Below are 22,490 nucleotides of genomic sequence, written 5' to 3' on the forward strand. Positions count from 1 at the left end.
CTGGGGAAAGGAGTAGGGGCTAAAACTTGTAAAGGAGCTTGAAGGAATAGGTGTTGAATTGCCAATGGAAATTGAACCTTGGAGCTTATCACAGTGAGAAAACAGGAATGACTGCAGCACTGATCTTCATCGCTTCCAAAGCAGATGTTTCTAGTCCAGAAATCCTAACTGGTCTTGATCGGCTGTGGAGAAAACAAGAGCAATTCTAAAGTGGATGATTCTGTAATAAATCATCCAGCATCCTTCCCCTCAGAACGCAGCCTCTGTTATCTCCCTTGCATCTGCTCCACGTGGGCCTGAGTGAAGCAGCAAGGTAAAAAGAGGAAAGGCAGCTTCTGATATTTTTGGAAAGAGTTTGTGATGTAAAACTCTCTGGGCCGTCTGACTGTTTGGCAATGGGGAGCTGAGCTGCAGAACTGCCTGGTAAAACAAGGGTGAAGCCAACAAGGTAGCGTGCAAAAAGTCACGGTGCAAATGGAGGATGGAATTCTGCCTCTGAGTAGGACACTGCAGACTGTCAATGTCTAGATTTTTGGAAGGTGTATTCTTGGCTCTAATGTTATCCTGAACCTGTTCTGTGTTGGTTACTGCAGGGAGAAGTTGTTGTAAATGCTTCTGTGTGCTGGTATTCTGGAACGCAGCCCGACTTTACATCATACAGGATGTCTTGATTCTATCAGTAGCAGATATCTAAAGTATTTTTATTTCTTCATGGCAGTTTCAGATAAACTTTTCCTAGTTGGAGTCGAGCTGAATTTTTGCAAGAAATAGTCATTCTTTTCCACTGTGGCCAAACATGAGAATTCTTCTGTTGTCTGCTTTGTTTTTTGCTTGTCATCCGTGGATCTTCAGTCATGCTGCAAAGGTGTGATATGCTGATTTAATGGATAGGGAGAAGGGCATGTCCATGCTACAGGCTATATAACCTGAATAACTTGCTAGTTGAACCTGGGATTGTTCCTCAGTTTGCTGCCACAAGTTGTTCTTGATGAGGTCTACACTGGCACCAAAAGTTGGGTTTAATCCAGATGGTAATTCCTCATTGTGGGGATCCCCTTTGGGTTGGTGCTTGGGGAGCAGGCTTGATGCTGCAATGTTTTCAGTTTGCAGAGGTTTAATTTCTGTGGTCCTGGTTATCTGACCCTACCACTAGTGCCAAATTCTCCATGCTGTGTAGGTGGAGGTACTTTCCTGTGCGTGTCGTGATGTGGGCAGAGGTGTTCTACGGTCTTGGAGACCAGACAAAGCAGTCGGTAGTGCCAGGCAAGAAGGCAGTGGCAAAACAAGCTCAGAGCAGAAACTAACAGCTGAGCAAACATTTCTATCAAGTGTTACTTGGGAAACAAAGCGGGCACTGGCAGTATCAGAAGTGGGGAGCAGCAAAGCTCTTAGGAGTCTGCTTAACCTTGAGGTGCGTGCTGGAAGGAAAAAGTGAACTTGAGAGGGGAAAGCCTGTTGGAGTGCAGCATGGTTCAGAAGAAGGCACCTATATCAGAGTAACAGCACTAGGGAGGCTTTTTGGGGGCCTGGGAGGAGTGGGGTCATGCTCCTTAAGTGAATGTAGCCTTCTTTGTTATGGTGCTGAGAGCAGTTTTTAACTCCGTAACAACGATGTCCTGTTAAATTTTGGCAGTCCAATACCGGAAAGATATTTAGTTTCTTTGTGAGTGAAACCGAAGCAAATCTCTTTCAAAAGCCAACAGCAAAAGGGCGTTCATCAGGAAAGACAACTCATAAGCTTTGCTTGCTGTTAAAGAAAAGATGCTGGTGTGGTGCTGTGGTTGTGCAGTCCACAAGATGGTGGCATTGCACAGGTAAACGGCACAGAGCAGCGGCTGCTGCTGCAGGTTCGACTTGTGTGCTAACGGGGCTTGTTTTGGGAATAGAAATCCACTGTTCAATATTTTCATCTGTTCCACTGCGAACCAAGGGTCTAGGGGACCGTCCTGGATGGAAGGGCCATTTCTTATTACATGAGAATACTCTTCTTTCCTCTTTTCCTCCCACCCAAGTTATTAAGCAATTCAAATAACATTTCTGCCCTTCAAGAAGACTGACCACAGTTAGAGAATTAGCAGAGGGCAGAATTCCTGGCTTCCTGTGCAATTTCAGGCAAGTGGCTTAACTTCTACAGGCCTCTGTTTCCAAATTGTAAATTGAATAGATCATCCTTCTATTTCCCTCCTATCTACTGTGCAGCCTCTTCAAGCACTGTGTGTATGTAGTGCCTAACTCACTCTCATCCTTTCTGTTCTTGAGTTCTTGAAGTGCCCTTGCAATTTCTTTTAGTTGTTAATGAACTGTGCAAGTGATGGGTTGAGGAATGGGCTCGGCTGGGGTGCTCACCAGTGGCTGACCTGGACTAAAACAGTGCTGAGCCTTTTCTCTTGACATGTGGACTTCTTGCAGTTGAGCCTCCAGGCTTGCACTTGAATTGTATCCTGCACATCTGCCTTTTGTCTTTCTACCCAAATGACTGAGGCTGTGCTGTCAGCTTCCCGTGTCCCAGTTTGCTGGAAGTGCTGCTGTTGGGATCATCTCAAGTCATCGGTTCCACCATACTGCTTCCTGCTTCTGTTCCCCCAGCAGGCCAAATCTTTCTCCAAGACCATTCCATTGCCTCTGTAGGGCCTCTTTCCTATCAGAGTGCTGCCTTATCAGCATGTTAATCAACACCTTGACTCTGAGAGCAGTGAAGGCTCAGTAGCACTCTCCCCCTTTGTGTACACACACTCACTTCCAGATTTTATCAGCTACTGAGGAGAAAGTTGCCTGTTGAACTCCTTAGACTTAAGATGGTAATCGTTTCCCTTTGTTAAGAATTATCTTTCTTGATTAGAAGGTGATCTTCATTGTGGTGGTGGGAAAATGCAGGTCAGAATTAATCTGCTATGCTATCGAGAGCCTTAAACCTGATTACATGGATTAAATCATTAAGTTGCAACTTAAAATCCTTATGGCTGGCATATGTCAACTGAGGATTCCCATTCCCTGCTCAGTCCTGCTTTTACACTGAACATTCACTAGTGTGCCTTTTTATTTCCTCTAACCCCCATTTGCTGACTTTGACGCAGATTAAACTCTTGGATACATCGGCTTTCTTGCTAGAGCTGTGTAGCACCCTGTACAAGACACTTCTGATCTTAAGTTTGGGGTTCTACTATCACCAAGTATAACACCAGTGGGAGTTGTGAAGACAGCAATCAGATTCCTAGAGCAGCTTCGCTATTGCTGAAACCGATGGCCAAACTTTCCCTGGTCAAGTCTCTGATTTCTATCTCTGTTGTACTTCTGAGCAACAAATGTACCTAAGAGACTAGGGGGAAGGAAACTGGGGCGGATGTTGAAATGCATCAGATGATCAAATGTTCAGTTTCTATCTTCGAGTCCAGTGTAAAATGGCAGTTCTGTTTAATAATTAAGACTTGTAAACTCTACTCCCCATTTTAAGTGTAGGAATCTTTGCAACTGTTGAAGAATATTATAAAATTCTGTAATACTTTGTCAATATCTCAAGTTACGTACACTGTTATGTAGATTATAAATGTATGTTTGTATGCTGTATACATGTTAGTGTGCAAGCGTGATGGTTCAAGTCCTTACATAATACTTGAAATAGAAGTCAATGTAATTGGCTCGTTCAACCAAAACTTGATGGAAAGGCAAAGGTTGTCTTGTTCCCAGCCCACAGCGTGTTCCTTAAAACAGATGTTTGTGTCTTGGCTGTTGATGGTTTCTTCTTAAATGTTATTATTTTGCAGGGTATATGGCAAATGTGCCAATAATTGAGCCTTGGGGAAATATTATCCCTATTCATGGCTAGCACTGTCCCAGAATCAGGAGCTCCGGAGGTTGAATCCCTTCTTTGCAGCTGACCTGCTGTAACTTTGACTTCCACATGCTCCCACTTCCTCTGTGACTGAGCAGGAATAATACAACAGCATTTACCTAATGCGGGCGTTGGAAAAAGTTGCCTTGGTGCTTGTGTGAAAAAGGAAAAAGGAAGATCAAGAAAGGGTTTCTTTATTATATGAGTGAAGGTATTCAACTTACAGGCTAACCTGACTCTAACAAAGTGTGGGGGCTTTGGATGACTGCGTTGTTCTTGGGTATTTATTAAAATGGGTTCGTCAGCTTATGAATAATGAAGAAACATCCTGTTTGACCATTTGTGTTGTACTGTGACTAGTTGGTGGTGTATGCTGCATGTCCTGCCTGGCTAAATTATGGGCTAGCAGGAAAACAGCGAAACATACCGGGGTTGCTGTTTGCTTTGAGATGTAAGCACTTACCAACTGGCCAAACGTGCTTAATTTAAGTGTGGTGCAAGACAAATGATGCTCAGAAAAATACTTCTATTGTATTTCAAGTTGTAGTTTATTTCTTGCATTATTGAAGTTCTCTTTGGAATTCTTTTACAAATCCACATCAAGAGAGGAGCGATACAGTCTTGGTTTGGGCCTTTATGTGCTGTTTCAACAAGGGATAATGATCTTAGAAGCGATTTTTATTGTCTAGCTTCCCAACCCATACTTGTTTTGACCTCTCTCAGTTGATTATGAGAATAATAAGAATTTCCTTATACATAGTTGCATATCTGCCACTGATTTAAGTATTTATGAAATAGCAATTTCCTCTTTTCCAGTTTCTGTGGTCTTCTAAACCAAAACCTAGCTTCCAATCTGCTGTCTCACTGGAAACCAGTAAGGCCGTGTAATTACTTGGTAGACACTGGTCCTAAAACCCCAGTAGGAAGCGCTGGCTGGCTGTAGCGGCTGGCAGGGAGCCAAAGCAAAGTTGGAAGCTGTTTGATACCTGCAAAAGCCTTTTATTGCCTGTAGGCTCTGTTACCATTAACATCATTCATATTCTACATGGGGGGGGGGGGGGGAAGATGATGCCATCAACCATCTTGCAAAACGCTTTACCCCTCTAGATGCTGCGCATGCTGTGCTGCTTTGCAGTTTGGCCTTCTAGGCAGTGTGTGGTGGTGGTGCCCAGCCCCCTCCTGCTGCTTTGCAGCACAGATGAGTCAAGGTCAGCGTAGGAAGCCCTGAGTGTAGGGGTGCCTGCTCACAGCGTGAGGTGGGGGGAGACTAATTGCATCCTCCACTTCTCAAAGTGACAACCCAGACCACCACCCAGCAGAAAATCATGAGAATTTCAAATGTTGGAGCTGCTGGGCCACAAGCTGGTAGGGCATGAGATTCTCTTGCGGGTGAAGGGTAAGGTGTAGCCTACTTAGAAATAGTTGAGGCAGCTGTAGCTACTGTAGGTTATCCCATGGATTGCTTGGAGAATACTTGGACCAAATAGGTGATTATAGTGAAAGGGAAAGTAAACAGATAGCAAGCCTTGAGAAATGAGTGTCTGTCCTAGAGTGACTTCATGGCTATAGCATGGTCCTCAGGTGAAGTCATGTTTCCTCTTGTGCCTCTGATTTCTTATTTCCTTCTTGGTCTCTTGTAAAGTTTGGACGGTGAGCAATGCAGTGAAGCATCTTTATTCCATCTGCATTAGACCCCGGTCACCAGGGTGGCACATAAGCACAGTACATTGCTGGCATCATCCCATGCTGTTTGTACTTGCAACCCAGCAGCAGCAGGAGAGTCTTAAAGCTGTATGGTGTGTACATGCTATAAGCAAATCCTATAGCCCATCCATTGCCATGAAAACATCTTGCTACTTTGCTGGTAATGGCCTGTCTGGATGATGCCTAAGTAGGCCTGCTAGAAGGACGTTGCACTGGAAATGTTTTCAAATGAAAGCTGGAGCCTGTACTTAGTAGAACTGATTTTTGCTGTCTTGCTGCAGATTATGAATGGAAAAAGAAATTATATGCCATATGCTCCAACATATTCTACCCTTCAGATGCTCGGAACACATGCTCTTGAAAACAACAGAGTGTGTTTTCCTTCTCTGAAGCCAAAGAGCACACGTGGATGACAAAGCTTTGTCTGTTCAGAGTGGTGTTCTGAACCCCTCTGAACTCATTCATCAGTTCTGTTCTCATTGATGTCCTGTGGACTTGGAGTGACCAAAAGCTGATTTTACCACTTTCTCAGGTAACTAAAAACTGGGGGAAGATGCGTGTGGAAAACTGGTTCTCTTCTGTTCCCCTTCTTGCCCTTACCTGGTGTTAGCCAACTGGTGTGCAGTGACTGTACCTAGGGCAGCCTGCCATGGAAGGACTGCCCTCAACAGAGACATCTTCTGATGAACTGTGGCGAATGGGGCAATTCTTATTCTCCCAACTATGGTAGAAACAATAAATGAGGAAAACATGCCTGAGTTGATCTCAAGGCTTGCTGCTGCTTAAAATATCTCATGGCTCACAATGAAGCCTACTTTGGGCATACCTACCCGCTGCACAGCCTGATTCTGGTTGTTCTAAAGGTGCCTTTTTGTGTTGTGCTAACAACAGTCCTTCACCACTCAGACTCCAGTCTGACTTCTGCTCTTATCTGTTATCGACTAACCTGCATTTGATGCCCTTAGCTTGATTTCTTAATTTGAACTGGCTGAATCCAAGAGCTTGTGGAAAGAGATCTGCTTCTCACACTGTCTATTCATTTGGGTTTTTCTCTATAATGCCTTAAGGAGAGAGAGTAAATTGTAATTGAATATCTGTGCGCCCAGGCATGATACTGCCCATCAGCCTTGGGTCCATCATCTTCTGCAGGTGTATGCAGATGTTATCTGTCCTCAGGCTTCATTTTTTCTGATCTGAGTTTTTGCTTATGGAAAACATGCTTGAGAAGCAACTTTGAGATTGTTATGTACAGATATACAGCAACAACCAGCATCTGTCAGGCACAAAGCTGGAGGATACTTTTTCCTTCTGTTGTAGCATCTCAGGTTGGTTGCAGAGGGCCCGTGGTACAGCCTTTCATTTTTCAAGTATATTAGCAATGTTCTTTACTAGGAATAGTATCAGGTTATTTAGTAAAACATTACTTTTCCCCATCTAACTAATACTGATGATGGAAATGTAATGATGTCTGGTCAGGCTGCCCCAGTCCTTTTTAAGTAGCAGAACCATTTAGGGATGTGTGAATTTCAAAGCATCTCTATTTACTCTAAAAATGAATACTTAAGAAGTAGTGATGAAAGAAGCAGAGCATAGGGTAAATTGTAATGGAATAGCACAGAAGGCCTGAAACTCATGGTTCCTTCCCCTAGAAAGGGTCTGGGATCAAAGTAGGTTCTAATAATTTGGAATGAGCTCTCCAAAAAATGGAAGCTCAGAGTTCTGCCACCTGTGGGACCCCAACCCTGCAGAAACCTGTTGCGAACCAATGGTGCTATGGACCCTCAGCTTCACTGCTTGCGTTACAAGTGCAAACATCTGCAGGATCAGAATCTGCTGGTGCAGACTGGCAGCTTTCTGAAATGTGGTTTGCTGAGGGAGAAGTCCAGTGAGCTTCGTGAATTTAGGAGTGCTAATAGTTGTGTTCCACCAAATCAAGAGAAAAACACTGCAGCATTCTTCAAATTACTAAACACACTTCAGAGGAGAGCAGAGCTGTCTCTCCAAGGTTGTGAAGCTCTAATTATGATATACTGAGCTTCTAACTACTTCCTTCTTGCCTTATGGAAAGAACATAGGACTAGTCAGATTAGATTAAGCTTCTTGTATGTTATATCTTAGCTTCAAGTACCAGATCCTTTAAAAGGAGGCACAGGAGGCAGATGTTTTGATTACTGACCATCCCCAAGAGATATCTTCTTCAATTTGTAATTTGTATGGTGGCAGCACCAATAACCTCCAGCCGGATTCAGAATCTTGATAAGTGAGTTTCCTCGCTTATCAGGCTCAGGTTCCTCCTTGAAGTCTGCAGAAAGTTGAGTGTTCTCAGTCCTTTCTGTTTTGAAACACTTGAAAAACCAAATTTTCATCCAGCCGGGGGCTTAAGGTTTGCTGGTTCTTCTGTGGGCAAAGCGTCCCTGTGGCACCGCTTCAGACTGAGTGTTCATGTAATTAAAGTCAGACACCTGTTAAAGACAGAATTGAGTTGAGTCAAGAAAGAAAAAGGAGGCCCTCCCTGTACAGATGGTGAAGTGTGTGTGTATTGTCGAGTAATTCTGTAAGACCACTCCTGTGACTAATATAGGTTAAGTATGTTTGTAGGACTGGGAGCTACTTTAGGCTCACGTTAATGAGTGGTTGTGGTCCTGCTCTTCGCTGTGTCTGCATTGGTCTGGTTTCTTGTGCAGGATGTATTTCCCAGCTGGGGTTGGGTCATCAGCCTGTGTCTGTGGTGGAACCAGAAGGGCTCTGAGAACCCAAATTTTGCTGCTTGCTGCTGAAGATTGACTTGGGTAATTGATATCCTAAGACGCATTGAAAGCTGACCTTGATTGTTTTCCATAAACTGGCAAATGAGAGAGATGGTAAGCACAAATGTGCACCCACTCGAAGTGTTCTTCCCAAATGTGCTTGTTGGTTCAAGGCTCCGTGTGGTTACAAAAACAAGCTCAGCTCTAAGGCTTCTCTAGTCTGCATTATAAAATAAAATGGAACGTGCACTCCCGATGGTAAAATATTATTTGCTAACGTGTTCCAAAAGCTATGCTAGGCAAAAGGCAGTAAAAGTATCTTAAAAAGCTGGATGTAAAACCTAGCAGATGTGCTGTTCTGTTCTAGTGAGAAAAGCACCTACTCATTGCAATGAATGGGGGACTCGAAGAGGAGACGATGATAACAGTAGTTTCTCTTTTGGGAAAGATGAGGTGGAGAAGAAGTTATTAAATGTTTACTTATGCGTTTGGAAGTTGGAAAGCATCCTTTTGTTCAGTGCTCATGGATGTGGCGTGTGCATCTCTGAAACTTGCATGGTTTATAAGCACTGATCAGTAGGGAGAGTTGACTCCGGTCAGCGGTAACTTTGTGACACAAGGGGGAAGGGGAGAGAGCAGGTACAGCTCAGCATCTCACCGCTGGGAAACCTTATTTCTGGATGCTTCCAAATAGCACAGGGAGGAGGGATGGGGACCAATCCTGTATTTGGAGATAAAACTTTTTCCAACAATGCAGTCGAGCGCTCTGCTTCTGAGATAAAACTGAGCTTCTAGTGAACAAAAGGTTCCAGAACGGCTCTAACCCAAAGCACTGTGTTTTTACACCCTTGTCTTGCATGCACCGTTCCCAGCTAAGCACCCAGCTTGCATTCGTGATTTAGCTGCACGCACGTGAACTGCTTTAAACCTCTTGGATCGATCACTTTACTAAGCCGTCCTTCTTACTCTGTACGTTTCTATTTCAGTGAAGTGGGTGGTCTTGTAAATGAGGGGGGTACGTTCCCGATTCGGAGGAGCCCCGAGTGCCCCCGTGCCCTTAGGACACGAGTCAGGAGCGCAATCTGCCCGTGCTTCTCGGCTTGCTTGCGTTGTTGGCTCTGCTGGGCTGCAGGGAGTTGTTTTCGGGGAGCTCTTCGTTTGTCAAATACCGTTGTGTTTTCAAAACCACGGGCGCGTGTTTGCGTGCAAACAGCTTGCTTTGTGAGGGGCTTAATGGGAAGGGTTTGTAAACAGGGGCATTGATTTCCTGGCGCGGTGGTGGGATGAAACACGCGGAGATCGTCGGGGGAAGAGGAGTTGTCCTCTTCCCTCTGACAATGAATTGTAACCTACGGTTGGTTCCCTTGGGACATCTGAAGGATGCTGAATTCTCACGAATTCAAGAGCAAGAACGAAGTGCTTCCCTCTCAGCGCCTTCATTGGCCGTGGCTTGAGTTTCTTCTCTCACCTTTTTCTCCCTAAGGGTCAGAGGAGCTAACAGCAGTTGTAAGGTTATGCTTTAAAAAGGACTTCAGCATTTACCTTCAGTGTCTATGTTCCTTCCTCCTGGGAGTTCTTAAGGCGCAGTGAAAGTTGATTCTGGTGCCTAAAACCTCTCGAGGAAGACGAGCATCTTGCTTTACCGCATCCAAACGGGCTCACGCGTCCCACGGAGCCCGGCGTGCGGCTCCGAGCGCGGCCGTCCGGAGGGGGAGAGCTCTTCCTCCACAAGGAAACAACCGGCGCTCACTAACAGTCGCTTTTTTCCTCTCTTTCCCCTTCGGATGAGGAAGAAAAGCTCTCCGGGCGATCCCCGGAGGGGCGGGGGGAAGGGTTCTCCCGCTGGGTGCAGAGCTGCGGGGCTCCGTGCCCCCTCCCCGCCTTTTCCCCGAGCCTCGCACACGCTCTTCCTTCTGCCTCTAAAATCTCTTCGAGCGAGTTGTGTGCGCGGTGGGGAAGCTGGGCTGCTCGTGGCTTTGGTCTTTTTAAGAAAAGCTTTCTGTTTGCGTGTGTGTGTTTCCCCCCCCCCCCGCCTCCAAGCCGATGCTCTCGCCCACCCCGCGGTTCTGCAGTGTTTACCTGTCGCCTGCCGCTGGAACTGACTCCCTCAACCGAACCGCAGCAACCTCCTCCCCAGCGCAAATCGGCGGCTGCACCCGTGCGAATGCTGATTTCTCTTGGAGAACTTACAGCGGGAGAGGCTGAGGGCTGCGCTTTTTGCAAACTGTGTCTAACCCTGCTGCTCGAAGTAGGGGTTCTAGACGCGGAGTTGCGAATGTAGAAGTGCTTAAGTGCCGCCTGCTTGAGATACATTGCAAAAGAGAGAAACTTCATGGAAGGGGAGGAAAAAAAAAAATCACCCCCTCAAATCCGGAATCGCCCCCTGTCCCCGGCGCGGGGCTGAGCCCACGATTCCCCCCATTTCCCCCCCCTCCCCCAGCCCCGGGCACGGCGTGTGGAGCCCGGGCCGCCCCACGGCCGCAGCCCCGCCGGGGATCGGCTCCGCTCGTTTGTCCCCGAAGTGCCGAATTCTGGTGGCAGCTGTTTGGGGCGAGGGGAGCGCGTCTCCTCTGACCCGCGCCGTTGCCCTCTGACCCGCTATGAATCCCTAAAAGCGCTGCTTCCCCCCCCCCCCGGGGCCACGGCACACGAGTCCCCATTGTTCCCAAAGCTGGCACGGTCCCGGAACCCACCGGGCTCCTCTGAGCAGCTCGCTGGGATTCATGGAGCAGCTGCTTTGAATCCGACCGGAGCGCCTCTAACGCGGTACAGGGGCAGACTTGGCTGTACCGCTGCGAGCGAGAGACTTCGGCTCTTAGGAAACACTTTCTCCTTGTGAACACATCAGCCAAGGTTAGCACAAGTGGGAATTCCACCGCCACCCCCCTCCCATCCTTGGCCCGGGTTTAGGAATCGATGCGGAAACGATCGGGGTGGCACTGCCAAAAACGATCCTGGTGCAAAGAGGGGACTCCGAGCCGGGGAAATGGACCCGTGCCTATCGTGGAGCTGAGCGCAAAAAGTCCCCGTCCCTTCACGTTGTGCGTTCGGTGTGTCCCTACCTTTGTTTGTTTTGAGCATATCACCCTCTTTTTTTTTTTTTTTCCCCTCTACATTTTAAATCTTGGATCCGTGCGGTGCGATTTCTCAGCGCTGCCCGCCTGCTCCATCGCAGCATCCAACTGCGGTTGCTTTTCTTCCCTGTTCAAATCGTGCCCCTTCTGCTGCCCCGCACCAATCGCTGACTGCACACGGGTCGGTTCGGGGAGGTGCGTTCCGAGCGGTCAATCTCCTCGAACAGAGCCCGTGTGCCATGGACCCGTCCATCTCCTGCCGTGTCTGGCACCCGTGTAGACGGAATAATTCAGAGTCCCGGCTTTGCCCTGAACTAAGGAGGCATGTCTCTGAAAATCTTACGGGAAGACTTTTATTTGTGATTTTTTTTTAGGAGAACTGTACCCAAACATCACAAACTGCATGACGGAACAGAAAGACGGCTCTTCGAAATGGGAATAGAAGCGGGGGTGGGGGTGGGGGCAAGGAGCTAGAAACGCAGCTTTAATTTCGGTCTCAGTCTCATCCCGTTGGAAAATAAAGCAGGTTCAGGAGAGGAGCTGCGCATAATGAGCGGAGGAAATCCTCGCGCTGTCCCTTTAACTACCGAACATCTGATTCCCTCATCTGGCAGATGGTCTCTGAGCACAGATTTGCATTCATTGTCTTGAAATCTGTTTTCGCGTTGGTGTTATATGGATTTCGGAGGCAGATCTGTGCCCTGATCAGAACACAGAAGGAAAACAGCAGCGAGCCCGACTGGCTTTCATAAATAAAACCGTAGCGGCCCGCTGCCCAGCACAACTCCGCTTTCCTTTAACGGTTTTTTTTTTCCTACATCGTTTTTACCGAAAGTTCCGGGGCTCGAGCTGACAGCCCCGCGCGGGGGGAGCGCTGCGGGTGGCGCGACCTCCTGTGCCCCGCAGCGCTCAGAGCCCCCCCCTCCAAACGTACTGGGGTGGGTGGTGGTAGCGGTGTTTTCAAATATCCCGCCTGAAAGCGATCGGCCGGCTCCCTGTGCGGTTGCTTTTACGAGGACGGAGGAGGCGGGGCGGTGCGGGGCGGTGCGGGGCGGTGCGGGCCCCGGCTGGGACGCTCCGGTGTCGCCCCGCTCCGGGACTGCCCCGCGCCGCCGGGGTTGGTCGAGGCCGGAGCCCGGGCCGCTGCCGAGCGGCTCCAGAGCTGCCCGCGGTTCCTCCAATCAGAGCGTGGTATGCAAATGAGAAGCCCTTATATGGCATCAAGCTCCGCCCCCTTCCCGGCGCGCCCGCTCCCGGCGCTGTAACCCATTCATGGTGGCGGGGTGGGGAAGGATCGGCTCTTCCCGGCGCGGTGTCATCAGCCTCCGTGGCTCCGTTCCTTCTTTTCTTCCCCGAGTCATCCCGAGGCTTTTTTTTTTTGTTTGTTTCCTTCCGGATTAGGCAACGAGCAATCCTTCTCTCGGTGTCTTTCGAGAAACAGGTGATCCTTGTTAACGGCCGTCGGTTTCTGGATGCGCTTTCCTCTCCTGCCTTTGGAAGATGACGATCCCAGGCGAGGCTGAATCGGCGTGACTCTCACTTGGCGAGAGGAGAAACTTTTTTCCCCCCATTTGACGGCACTCAAACACACGTAGCACTTAACAGCAGAAGTTTCAGAGCTGAAGTTCTCCTCCACTTTCCTGGGATTTGTGTGTGTCAATTTCAGAAGCTGCGTATTCTTTTTTTTTTTTTTTTTTTTTCCTTCTCCCTTATCCCCCCCCTCCCTCCCCCCCCCCACCCGAAGGAAACTGTTGCTAGCTGGAATAGACTTCTTAAATGTTTGGGATCCAAGATACTTTAGGAAGAGGACCGATTCTGAAAGACAAATCTCTGGGTTCTGAAATGGATTCCGTCAGGTCCTGGGTCAGAAACGTTGGGGTTGTGGATGCAAACGTAGCGGCACAAAGGTAACCGTGAGCGGCTTTCTCCCCCTTCTTCCCCCGCTTTTTCCTCTTCTTTTTTTCCCCCTTCCCCCCCCCCCCCCCTTTTTCAGCAGCCTTTTCTTTTCTCCTCCTTATTTGCATTTGATATTAAATTGATTTTCTCCCTTTCTGTCCCCTCACCCTCCCCCCCACTTCCCTCCCCGGTCTGCTCTTGTCAATGAGGGTTCAGGGCAGCGCAGTCAGAGACAGGGACACGGCAGAGAAACAGGGCTCCTAAAATCCAGTGCGGGGTCAGATGACAGAGATCGGATCGGGTCTTTTTCAACCCCCCCTTCCCCCTCTATTTTTCTCTTTGCACAAGAGCTGTGTCGGAGGGGATCGCTCCTACCAGCGACACCGACGGCTCTTTCCCACTTTCCGAGCCACGGAGCAGAATAGGAGCGGACCAAGTTTAAAAATCAACTCAAACGCAGATCTTCCCCCCCCCCGCCCCTTCCTTCTCCCCTCGACCCAGCTTGTTTTACTTAATTCAAGTGGCTCTGTCGCTACCGTGTGCGCTGGCGAAACGTAAACCCGTGGGTGCAGGGAGCGGCGTGCCCTGCTCCCGCTGCTCGCACCCCGCCTGGGGCTTGGCCCTTGGCTTCGTGATTTAATTAATTACTTTTTCCTTTGGTTGAGCTTTAGTGCTTGGTATCACCCCCCCACACACACACACCACTTCTTCCCTGTTTGTTTTATTTTCTTTAATCCCCTCCCCAGCCAAGTTGGTGCAGGACCCCTGCTCCGCTCTCTTCCCTTTTAAGATGAGATGATCAAAACTCTTTTAACTAATACCTCTATTCCTCTCATCGCTCTCTGGATCCGTTTTTCAAAAGAAAAACCAACAACGTAGCACTGGGAGGGGAAGGCTGAATCAGCCCCCCGAGTAAGCTGGGTTTTATTTTATATAGGGGCAAAGCGAGGGGCACATGGGGCAGCGGCTGGGACTCCAAAACGAGAGAGGCTTCTTACAGAAACAGTCCAGCCACGGCCCCCGATCCGTGAGCAAGGTTTTCCGAGCACCATGGGAGGAGTTACCGGAGTTGTCTGAATGTCGATAGATGGTTGAATAAACTCGGTGTGTGTGTGAGGCGGGGGGGGGGGTGGGGGACCTTTATTCCTGGGGAAAGCGAAAGGAAAAGGAAACGGTTCCTTAGGAGCCTCCAATTCGCGGCAGCGTTAGGGATGCGGGCGCACCGGGCTTGGGGCAGGGCGGGGGGGTTGGGGGGTTGAAAGCAGCGCCGGGTTATTTCTAAGAGCAGCGACAAACCGAGAAATCCAAGTCCCTCTCTGCAGAGGGAGAGGAAGCCCCAGAGTAGGTGCAGTTGTGGCGGATGTGGTGAGTTCACACCGTACCTGTTTGGCAATGGGAAAGGCAGGGAAACATCTGTAGTTCTGCGAAAGAGTTGAATGGTTTTGCCAGCGCAGCGCTGCTGTTCTGGGGGCTGAAAAGTGAACTGTTGTGACTCCGGGCATGTCCGGCAGTTGGGCTTAACCCGTGTGCTAAGTGTTGGGGAGGTGCTGCCCTGCACCCCTGTTCTCCGCTGTAGGTAGAAATCAGCGTTTTGGAGAGGGGAGGTACAACACACTCCGCTGCCAAACGCAGCTCGGGCTGCTGCAGAGACACAAAAGCGTTTCCAGCATCCCGAGGTGGGAAGCACCGCTGTGTTTTCTGCGGTCGGTGGCAAGATGAGGGAAGGGGCTAATGAACCCAGATCCCCTCTGTTTAAATCTGAAAAGCCGAGCAGCAGTGCGGGCAGGTCGGTGACTTAAGACTCCGGTGACGAACTTTGCTGCTGAGGAAAGCAGATGTTCTGCCCGGAACGAGATGCCTCTCTCCGGGGTGTACGTGTCCTAGCTCAGTCCGCTGGTAGGAACCGCTTGCAGGTCGTTTGTATTCTGCAGGAGAAGCAAACGAGGGTGCGATGTGCAGCCATCAGGGCGTGTGGAAGCGCTGGGCTACCTGTACTTCCCACTTCGGGGTGCAGAAATATGACAGCCGGGAGGAAAGCGGGCAGGGGAGGCAGGAAAACAACTATTGCATCCAGCAAAAAAAAAAAAAAAAAAGCGGGTAGAGAAGGCAGTAAGACAACTATTGCGTCCAGCAATTTTTTTTTTTTCTTTTCATTATTTCTTGCAAATTATTTTTGTCTGTCCTCCGAGCGCAGCTCAGACGCTCGGGGCCGTGCGTGCCAATGACGGCTCCGAATGGGGCAGAGCCCTTCCCCGGCTCCGCGCTGCCCCGGGCCGGGCCGGACCGGACCCGGCGGTTGTCACCGCTCCCGCACGGCCGAGCGCTCCGGGGCTTCCCCTGAGCTCCCCCTGCCCCTTCTGTCCGTTGCTTTGCACGACCTCGTAACGCCTTTGTCTCTCCCCTCACACCCTGTCCCATGTGTTTCCTCCACAGCGGAGTAGCTCTGTCCAGAGCTCACTTTGAAAAGCAACCACCCTCCAACTTGAGGAAATCCAATTTCTTTCACTTTGTTCTGGCTCTCTACGACAGACAAGGGCAGCCCGTGGAAATAGAGAGGACGGCTTTTGTGGACTTTGTAGAAAACGATAAAGTAAGGCTCGTTATCTTTCTTTTCCTCTTTAGATCTGTCCTGTTCCTCCCCGTAGAGCTGCTGACATCGAATACCTGTTGTGCTCGTTCCCAGCACCACGCAGCCGGCTCTTGCTGCAGGGTTCAGGTGCTTGGAAGAGCTGCTGGGGCTGCAAAGCTTTCAAGCCTCCCCAGCACAACGGGGATTTCCTACATCCCCTAGAAATAGAATGAAAAAAATTTCATTGGGACGCACGCACACAAATTATTTGTTTTTATTTTGGTTAAATCTACCGGATCGGCCGAGTTTTATTAGTTCCCCAACAGGAGTGGGGACACGACCTGAATTTCGTCCTGTTATCGGGCGAGCTGTGCGTGCTTCTCAAGGCTCCGGAGTCAGTGCCTGGGCTGGAGAAGCATTTGCTTCTGTGTTTTAAATCTATACGTGAAGCGTTGTGCGTTGCTTCGTGCTCTTGTTTTTTACGGTCTCTTTTCTGAGTCGTGGGAAAGATTTTTGTAATTGTAAAATACGCTCAGAGCTGCGTATCTGTTAGGAATTGAAAGGGGGGGGGGGAATCCTGCAAGAAAACACTGTAATGTAACCTGCAGGAAATAAGTATCAGTAGTGACAGCGTTGCAAAGCGATTGAACACGTTTAAACCAAAGAAAAAAAACCAAAACCACCAAGCATTTCTGCTCTCAGTCTGCTTTATGTTAACTGCCTTGAGCCGGCCGCGTTCATCGCGCGGCGCATCGCCTTGAGAGCCCAATAAATAGCAACCAAGAGAGGACAAGAAGTTCCTGAGCTGCCCCAGAAAAAGACGCCCGTGGTATTTTGTCGTTTCTCCTGGGTCATTCCGGAGGTTAATACGTCCCCGTGGCTGAATTCACCTCGTGGAATTTTAATGAACTTCGCTGCGGCTTGCAGCGCCGTGAGCAGCTTTTGCCTTTGAAACGCGCCCGAGAAGTTCTGCAAGGATTTGGTTTTCGTTCTCTTTCAGGAGCAAGGCAACGAAAAGACCAACAACGGCACGCATTACAAACTCCAGCTCCTGTACAGCAACGGTGAGTGCGCCCTGCGGCTCCCTTCCGTCGGCGATGAACCGGGGCGGGATTTGCAGGCGCTGCCGCTGTGGTTTCTAAACGACAGCGAAATCCATTGGAATTCCCTTCCCTGGCGTCCCCTCGGTGTCGGGGTGAGCTCCGAAGCGGCGTGCGTCGCCGGGCTCGGGGAGCGCGCTGGAGGAAACGGAACGCAGCGGTGTTTGTGAGGATGCGTAATTGGGCGATGGATGCAACAGCCGTGCATGCTCTGCTGTGTTAAAGAGAGACGTGCCTGCATTAATCGCTCCTCTTCTGCCTCGCTCTAGGTGTCAGGACTGAACAGGATCTGTACGTCAGGCTCATTGATTCCGTCACGAAGCAGGTGAGCGTGGCCCGTCCCGTTGATCCTTGCTCTTTGGCTCTTTGCTTCGCCTCTTGTTTGGTTGTGTCTTGTTTGGGTTTTGTTGGGTAATAAACTTACGGTTTTATGTCATTCTTTCTTTTATTTTTATTATTATTATTATTTTCCCTCCATGCGTTCTGAGGTTCTATCCTCTTTTTACCAATATTTCTATATAAGCTGTCCTCCCTGTTCCAAAGGGCTTACGGGGAGGGCGTCTATTTGCAAACCATGGTGGAAAAAAAAACAAAAAACAGAGAAACCCTTCACCTCCAATTTGGCTATGATCACAAGGGAAGCCCAGACGCTGCCAACTTACCCCTTGTCTTCATTTTTGTAGCCCATAACTTACGAAGGACAGAACAAGAATCCTGAAATGTGCAGAGTTCTGCTCACTCATGAAGTCATGTGCAGGTAAGATGCTTTTGTTGGTGGCCGATGATTACGTAGATGCTGAAGTGGCCTTTCCAATGAACTCATAGGTAGGAAGGGCTTGTTTTTATTTTTTTGTCAGAGAGATTCCACGTAAAAATACTTTTTATGCAAGGTTTTCCTTTGAAATGTTTTAATTTTTTTTAAATTAAATTAACATAATCAACATTCTTTAATTTTGCTTAGTTCCCCTCCTTCCCAAAAAACCCATCCATGCAAGAAAGCTCCCGAACCAAAACCCAAATCCTTCCTATACTTTGTGAGCCATGCTTAGAGGGTTTCTATCCTTTAATTAAAAAAGACCCAATTTTCATGTGCAGTGTTCTAAATTAGAGGGCAACACGAGGATGTTTTTAATAACATCTGTATAAACCTGAAGTTGCATGTACCTTATGTATGTACACCATGCTTCCATGGTAACTTAATACTTACCCCGTTCTCACGTCATTAGATCTTCTTTTCGATAAATATAACAATGCAAACAGTCAACGCTCTTATATTAAAACATGTTAAATTGTGCATAGAATGTTCTTGCATAAAATGGAAAGCAAAAGTGATCTTGACCTGTATTGAAGATGTTTTATGACGGGTGGGGGAGGTGAGGTCGCTGGGCTTTGCGCTGCTGCTCTGCACGCTGCCGGTGGCCACTTGATAAAATAGTTTCCTGACTATTAGAGATATTAATAGTCCTCAATTTTTTTAACAGACTATTTTTTTATTAGTGGCTATTAATAGAGCGGTAACAGCAACGTGTTTGGACAGGCTTCTTGTTCTGAGAATGTCTCAGTGCTTAAAAGAAAAGGAATCGTTGACGTATTGATTAAGTAGAATAAGAATCAAGCAAAAGCACAGTGTCTATCTGTTTTGCTCCCATTAATTAAGAAAATGAGCCTTGTTAGTTTCCATCAACAATCACACGTGTGTGCAAACAGCGTCCGTTGCGTGAGATGCACCCAGTGCGCGCTTGACCAAGACCCATAGATGCAGCAGCAAAAATCCAAGGGTTGTGTGTCACCTTCTGGCACGCCACGCGCTTGTGCATGCATTTGAACACGCATGCTTTCACGACTGGTGGAAGCCTGCTCTGTGGTGGGTGAGTGTTAGGGAAGGGATAGCGCTGTGCCATCGGGTTTCTATTTGTGCTGACAAAACACGTTGGCACGCTTGGTCTTTATCTGCTTTTCCTCTTTGGAGAGAGGTTCTGTTCCAGAACCTCAATTATCAGGCAATGCCATCCCATCGGATGCACTTCTTTAAAAGGCAAGGAGTTTGTTTTCCTTCCTTGCTTCTTCTCTGTGGTGTTCACTTTTGTTCTTCTGTGCTGTTCACTTTTCACACACCTGGCCTGTGCTGGTGCCCGGATGCACACCCAGGCCTCGATTTCAGGTAGCGTCCTAAACCACAAACTGTTAATCAGATTACACTCAACTTTCCAGCTTGATCAATTAGCCAAGGAAGAATTACAACTCGGGGACGTCCTCCCCACGTGAAGCACTTCTCATCCCGTGTCCTGGATCCTCCTCAAGACGTTCACTTTTAAAGGTCTTGTTTCCTTAAAGCACGCCCGAGCGGGACGCTGCGCATCCCAGCGAGGCATTACGCCCATCACTTTGAATAACGCCCAGGGAACGGATCCAACTCGAGTTAAACTTGACATTTTATTTTCTTCCTTTTTAAGTGCGATAATCAAACGCTCCTCATTGTGTGCTGCTTAAGTGGCGGCATCAATTTTTAAAGCCCCAGTTCGGTTTGCAATCGTAACGGTATATAAAAATTTAATGCACTGTACCCGCTCTGCTGTCCAAATTGATGCCTCCTGTTTTTATAAAGAAGGGTCTGTCTGGCTGGCTGCTCCCCTTCTTCCCATCCTTGCTAGTTGAAGGTAGGCTCTTTTTTTTTTTTGTATTTTTTTCATATTTTCTTATATATATTCACATACGCAGATCTATTTTTTTTTTTTGCTGCATAGAGATGAGTGCCTCCAAAACTCCCCATCTCCCACTCAGACAGTGACAGACGCGCGCTGAGCAGCAGAGTTGTCTCAATATTGATACGGCTGCGCCGATCTGTCATAGCCATCGGAACTTAAACTCTCAGCTCCCAATAATTAGCGCTCTCCGCGCGAGCGAGGGAGCTTTTATTATTTATTTACTTGCCCTTCTGAAGGTGGGTTTTGTTTTATTGTCTTGTTTTGTATTGGGGTTGTTGCAGCCCAACGGGAACGGGTTCCTATTGGGCGCATCTCTGGCAAACGCACACGGGAGATGGAAATCAAGGTAAATGCTCTCCTCTCCCAGAATCACTTTTTTTTTTTTTCCCCCTTCTCCCTTTCTTCTTCTTTTTCTCCTTCTTCCAATTACCAACCCAGAGGAAACTGGTTGTCGCCGGCAAACCCCCTACGCCCTCAATGCTCAGAGGGTTAAAAGGTATTATAATTCGAACAGAAGTAGTCTCAGGGCCTACAGCTGGCTAATAACAGAGCTGCATTGAGCGCAGGCGAGCCCCACAGCTGTGACTTTCGCCACAAGGCTCGGAGCAGACAGCAGCTCTAATCAGCTGGGCCAGGCGGCCGCTGGGGCCCGTGGCTTTATCGGCCAGATGGTGTGAATTTAGACACTTTTGTTATGCAATTGCAGGGAGGAGTTGGGGAGAAGAAAACAAAACAAAGGCCACCATGCTGCGAGCTTATTTGAGTTTGAAATTAGAGACAGATTTTTTTTTTTTTTGGGGGGGGGGGGTGTTGTTGGGTAGGGAAGTGGAGGGTTGAATTTTAAAACCATTTTAGTCAACTTTGGGGTTGGGGGGGGGAAGGGTGTAAGGTCGCCTGTGACACGAACCTGCTGGGGTTGTAGGTCTGGTGGTGTCTGCGTGAGGTTTTTGGGTTCTGTGTTTGCTTGGGGTTCTTTCTGCAGGGCTGCTGATACTGCAAGCCGTAGAGGTTGTTAAATAGGAAAGTGCCGCAGTAGAAAATGCGTAGGAAAGAAATCTTTGGCCCTGAATATTCTTGTTTTAAGCAAACGAGCACCTCTAAAGGTATGTCCCTAGCGCAGCGTGGAAGCAGAAGCTGAAGGATTGGTGAAATCATGCCAATAATTGGTTCCAAGATAATATTGCAGGCTTGATCCTGGACCCACCAGAATTTGGGATTTTTGCCATTGACTGCGATTGGAAACGAGGCAGTTCTGTTAGGCAGCGCGTGTAAAACAAACCCAGCGGGGCTGTTAGGAGTTGGGCGCTGGGATGAAATCTTTGGAAATGGGGATTTGAAGATGTGAGGGGTACTTCTGCTGAACCTTGGGGCTGAGACTTCCTTAGTCCTTATGAAGGCCTCTGATGGATTTCTGAACCGTCCATCACTGGGAAGGAGCGACTGCTCTGCCCCTTCGTGTTTGCTGTGGCTCCAAAAGCATGGACGGTCCAAAGGTAGCAACGCAGCAAAGATGTGCTGCCCAAGAGTGAGGAGTGATAAGAATGTGGATATTTGCAAAATATTTGGGCAACTTTAGCTATAAACTGCAGTTTTAGAAGGAAGGAGTTCTAAGTATTACTAAATATATACTTCCAAACTGCGACAACTGTGCCAGCTATGCAATAAAACAGGATGCACTTATTTCAGAACCCAGCCACAGTGCACTCTGATCTCACATAATTCATCCGAAACGCTGTGCCAACACATGGCATAGGGGATGAGATGGACAAATGTGCTGCTGGTTTATTCCGCCCAGACAATGCTCTGGTGTAGTGCTATCAAATATACTTTTGTTACGACCATCTGCATAAGTTCCATGACTAAAGGATATCTCACTTAGTATTGCTGCAGACAGAGGAAATGTCTTTAAAAAAAATAAATAAAGTATTTAAAAAAAAAAAAAATTGAGTTCCTCTTGTTTTATTGGAGCTGCACAGAAACCAGAAGGCGTTTTGTTCCCGGTGTGATTTCCAATGCATTTGAATATTGGGCATGTCAAAAGTGCACGGCAAATTCATGTTCCTCTGAGTTACCATTTTCTGCTGTTCTATAGAAACAATCATTAGGCAGTGAACTGCATTAAAGATGCACTTAAATAAAGCAAAGTTGGGAGTAGGAGGGATTGGAGCTACTCTTAGCTAGTGTGAATTACCATAGCTGCACCGGAGTCAGTGGAGCTATGACAATTTACAGCAGCTCGAGGGTCTGCCCCAGGGATTTTTAAATATTTAGCATCTCCTTTTATTTTAAAAGGACTGGCATCGATGAGTAAGTGCAGGTTTGAGGCAAAGGGAACGTGTAGAAATGTTGGAACAGTTAGAGCTGCTGTTCACGTGGCTCCGTTGGATCTCATCTTGCTGGGCAATCCCAGCGTGTCAATGGGAAGTTCCTGCTGCACTGTAACTCAGGGAGGAAACGCTCCCATTGGAATGGTTTTCATACCCCAAAGAGGTGTGGGGTGGTTGTTTTTTTTTTTTTGGTCTAAATATTTAACTATTTAGAGTTGAATATTCAAGGAAAAGAAAAGCTGCTCTTCCATATTTTATCCCGATTTCAGTGAATTCGAACATCTTGTCTTAACTCCTTTGCTTGGAGTTGTCCTAAGGCGTAGAACAGTGTGTTGAGATTTAGGTTTTGGCTGTCTTGAGTATTTTGTAAATGAATTGGGTACCTACTGCACCACTGCATGAAAAGCCCGAATTATTTCTTGGTTCTGTAGGTGTACATTTGAACAACCTCAGCAGAACGTGCGAGAAGTCACTTGGAAATGCAACTTAAGATTTGATCTGGTAGATCAACAGAGGCATATGGGGGTTTGGAACAATGC

The 22,490-nt window shown here is 47.9% G+C and overlaps 1 protein-coding gene across 3 annotated transcripts in view; it reads left to right on the forward strand.

Annotated features, from left to right (window-relative positions):
• Window positions 1–22,490, forward strand: part of EBF2 (early B-cell factor 2) — a 141,338-nt gene that overhangs the window by 2,687 nt on the left and 116,161 nt on the right. For 2 of the 3 annotated variants that reach the window (XM_021374819.1, XM_021374817.1), the window contains exons 1-5: window positions 13,104–13,261; window positions 15,684–15,840; window positions 16,820–16,883; window positions 17,189–17,244; window positions 17,603–17,676. In XM_021374819.1, coding sequence (XP_021230494.1) covers window positions 13,131–13,261; window positions 15,684–15,840; window positions 16,820–16,883; window positions 17,189–17,244; window positions 17,603–17,676 — 482 coding nt within the window. In that variant the 5' untranslated portion in view covers window positions 13,104–13,130. Of the gene's footprint in view, window positions 1–13,103; window positions 13,262–15,683; window positions 15,841–16,819; window positions 16,884–17,188; window positions 17,245–17,602; window positions 17,677–22,490 lie in introns of those variants that run through there. The other variant, XM_021374820.1, reaches the window with a different exon arrangement.

Source organism: Numida meleagris, chromosome 21, assembly GCF_002078875.1.
Source record: "Numida meleagris isolate 19003 breed g44 Domestic line chromosome 21, NumMel1.0, whole genome shotgun sequence".
NCBI classification, from domain to species: Eukaryota; Metazoa; Chordata; class Aves; order Galliformes; family Numididae; genus Numida; species Numida meleagris.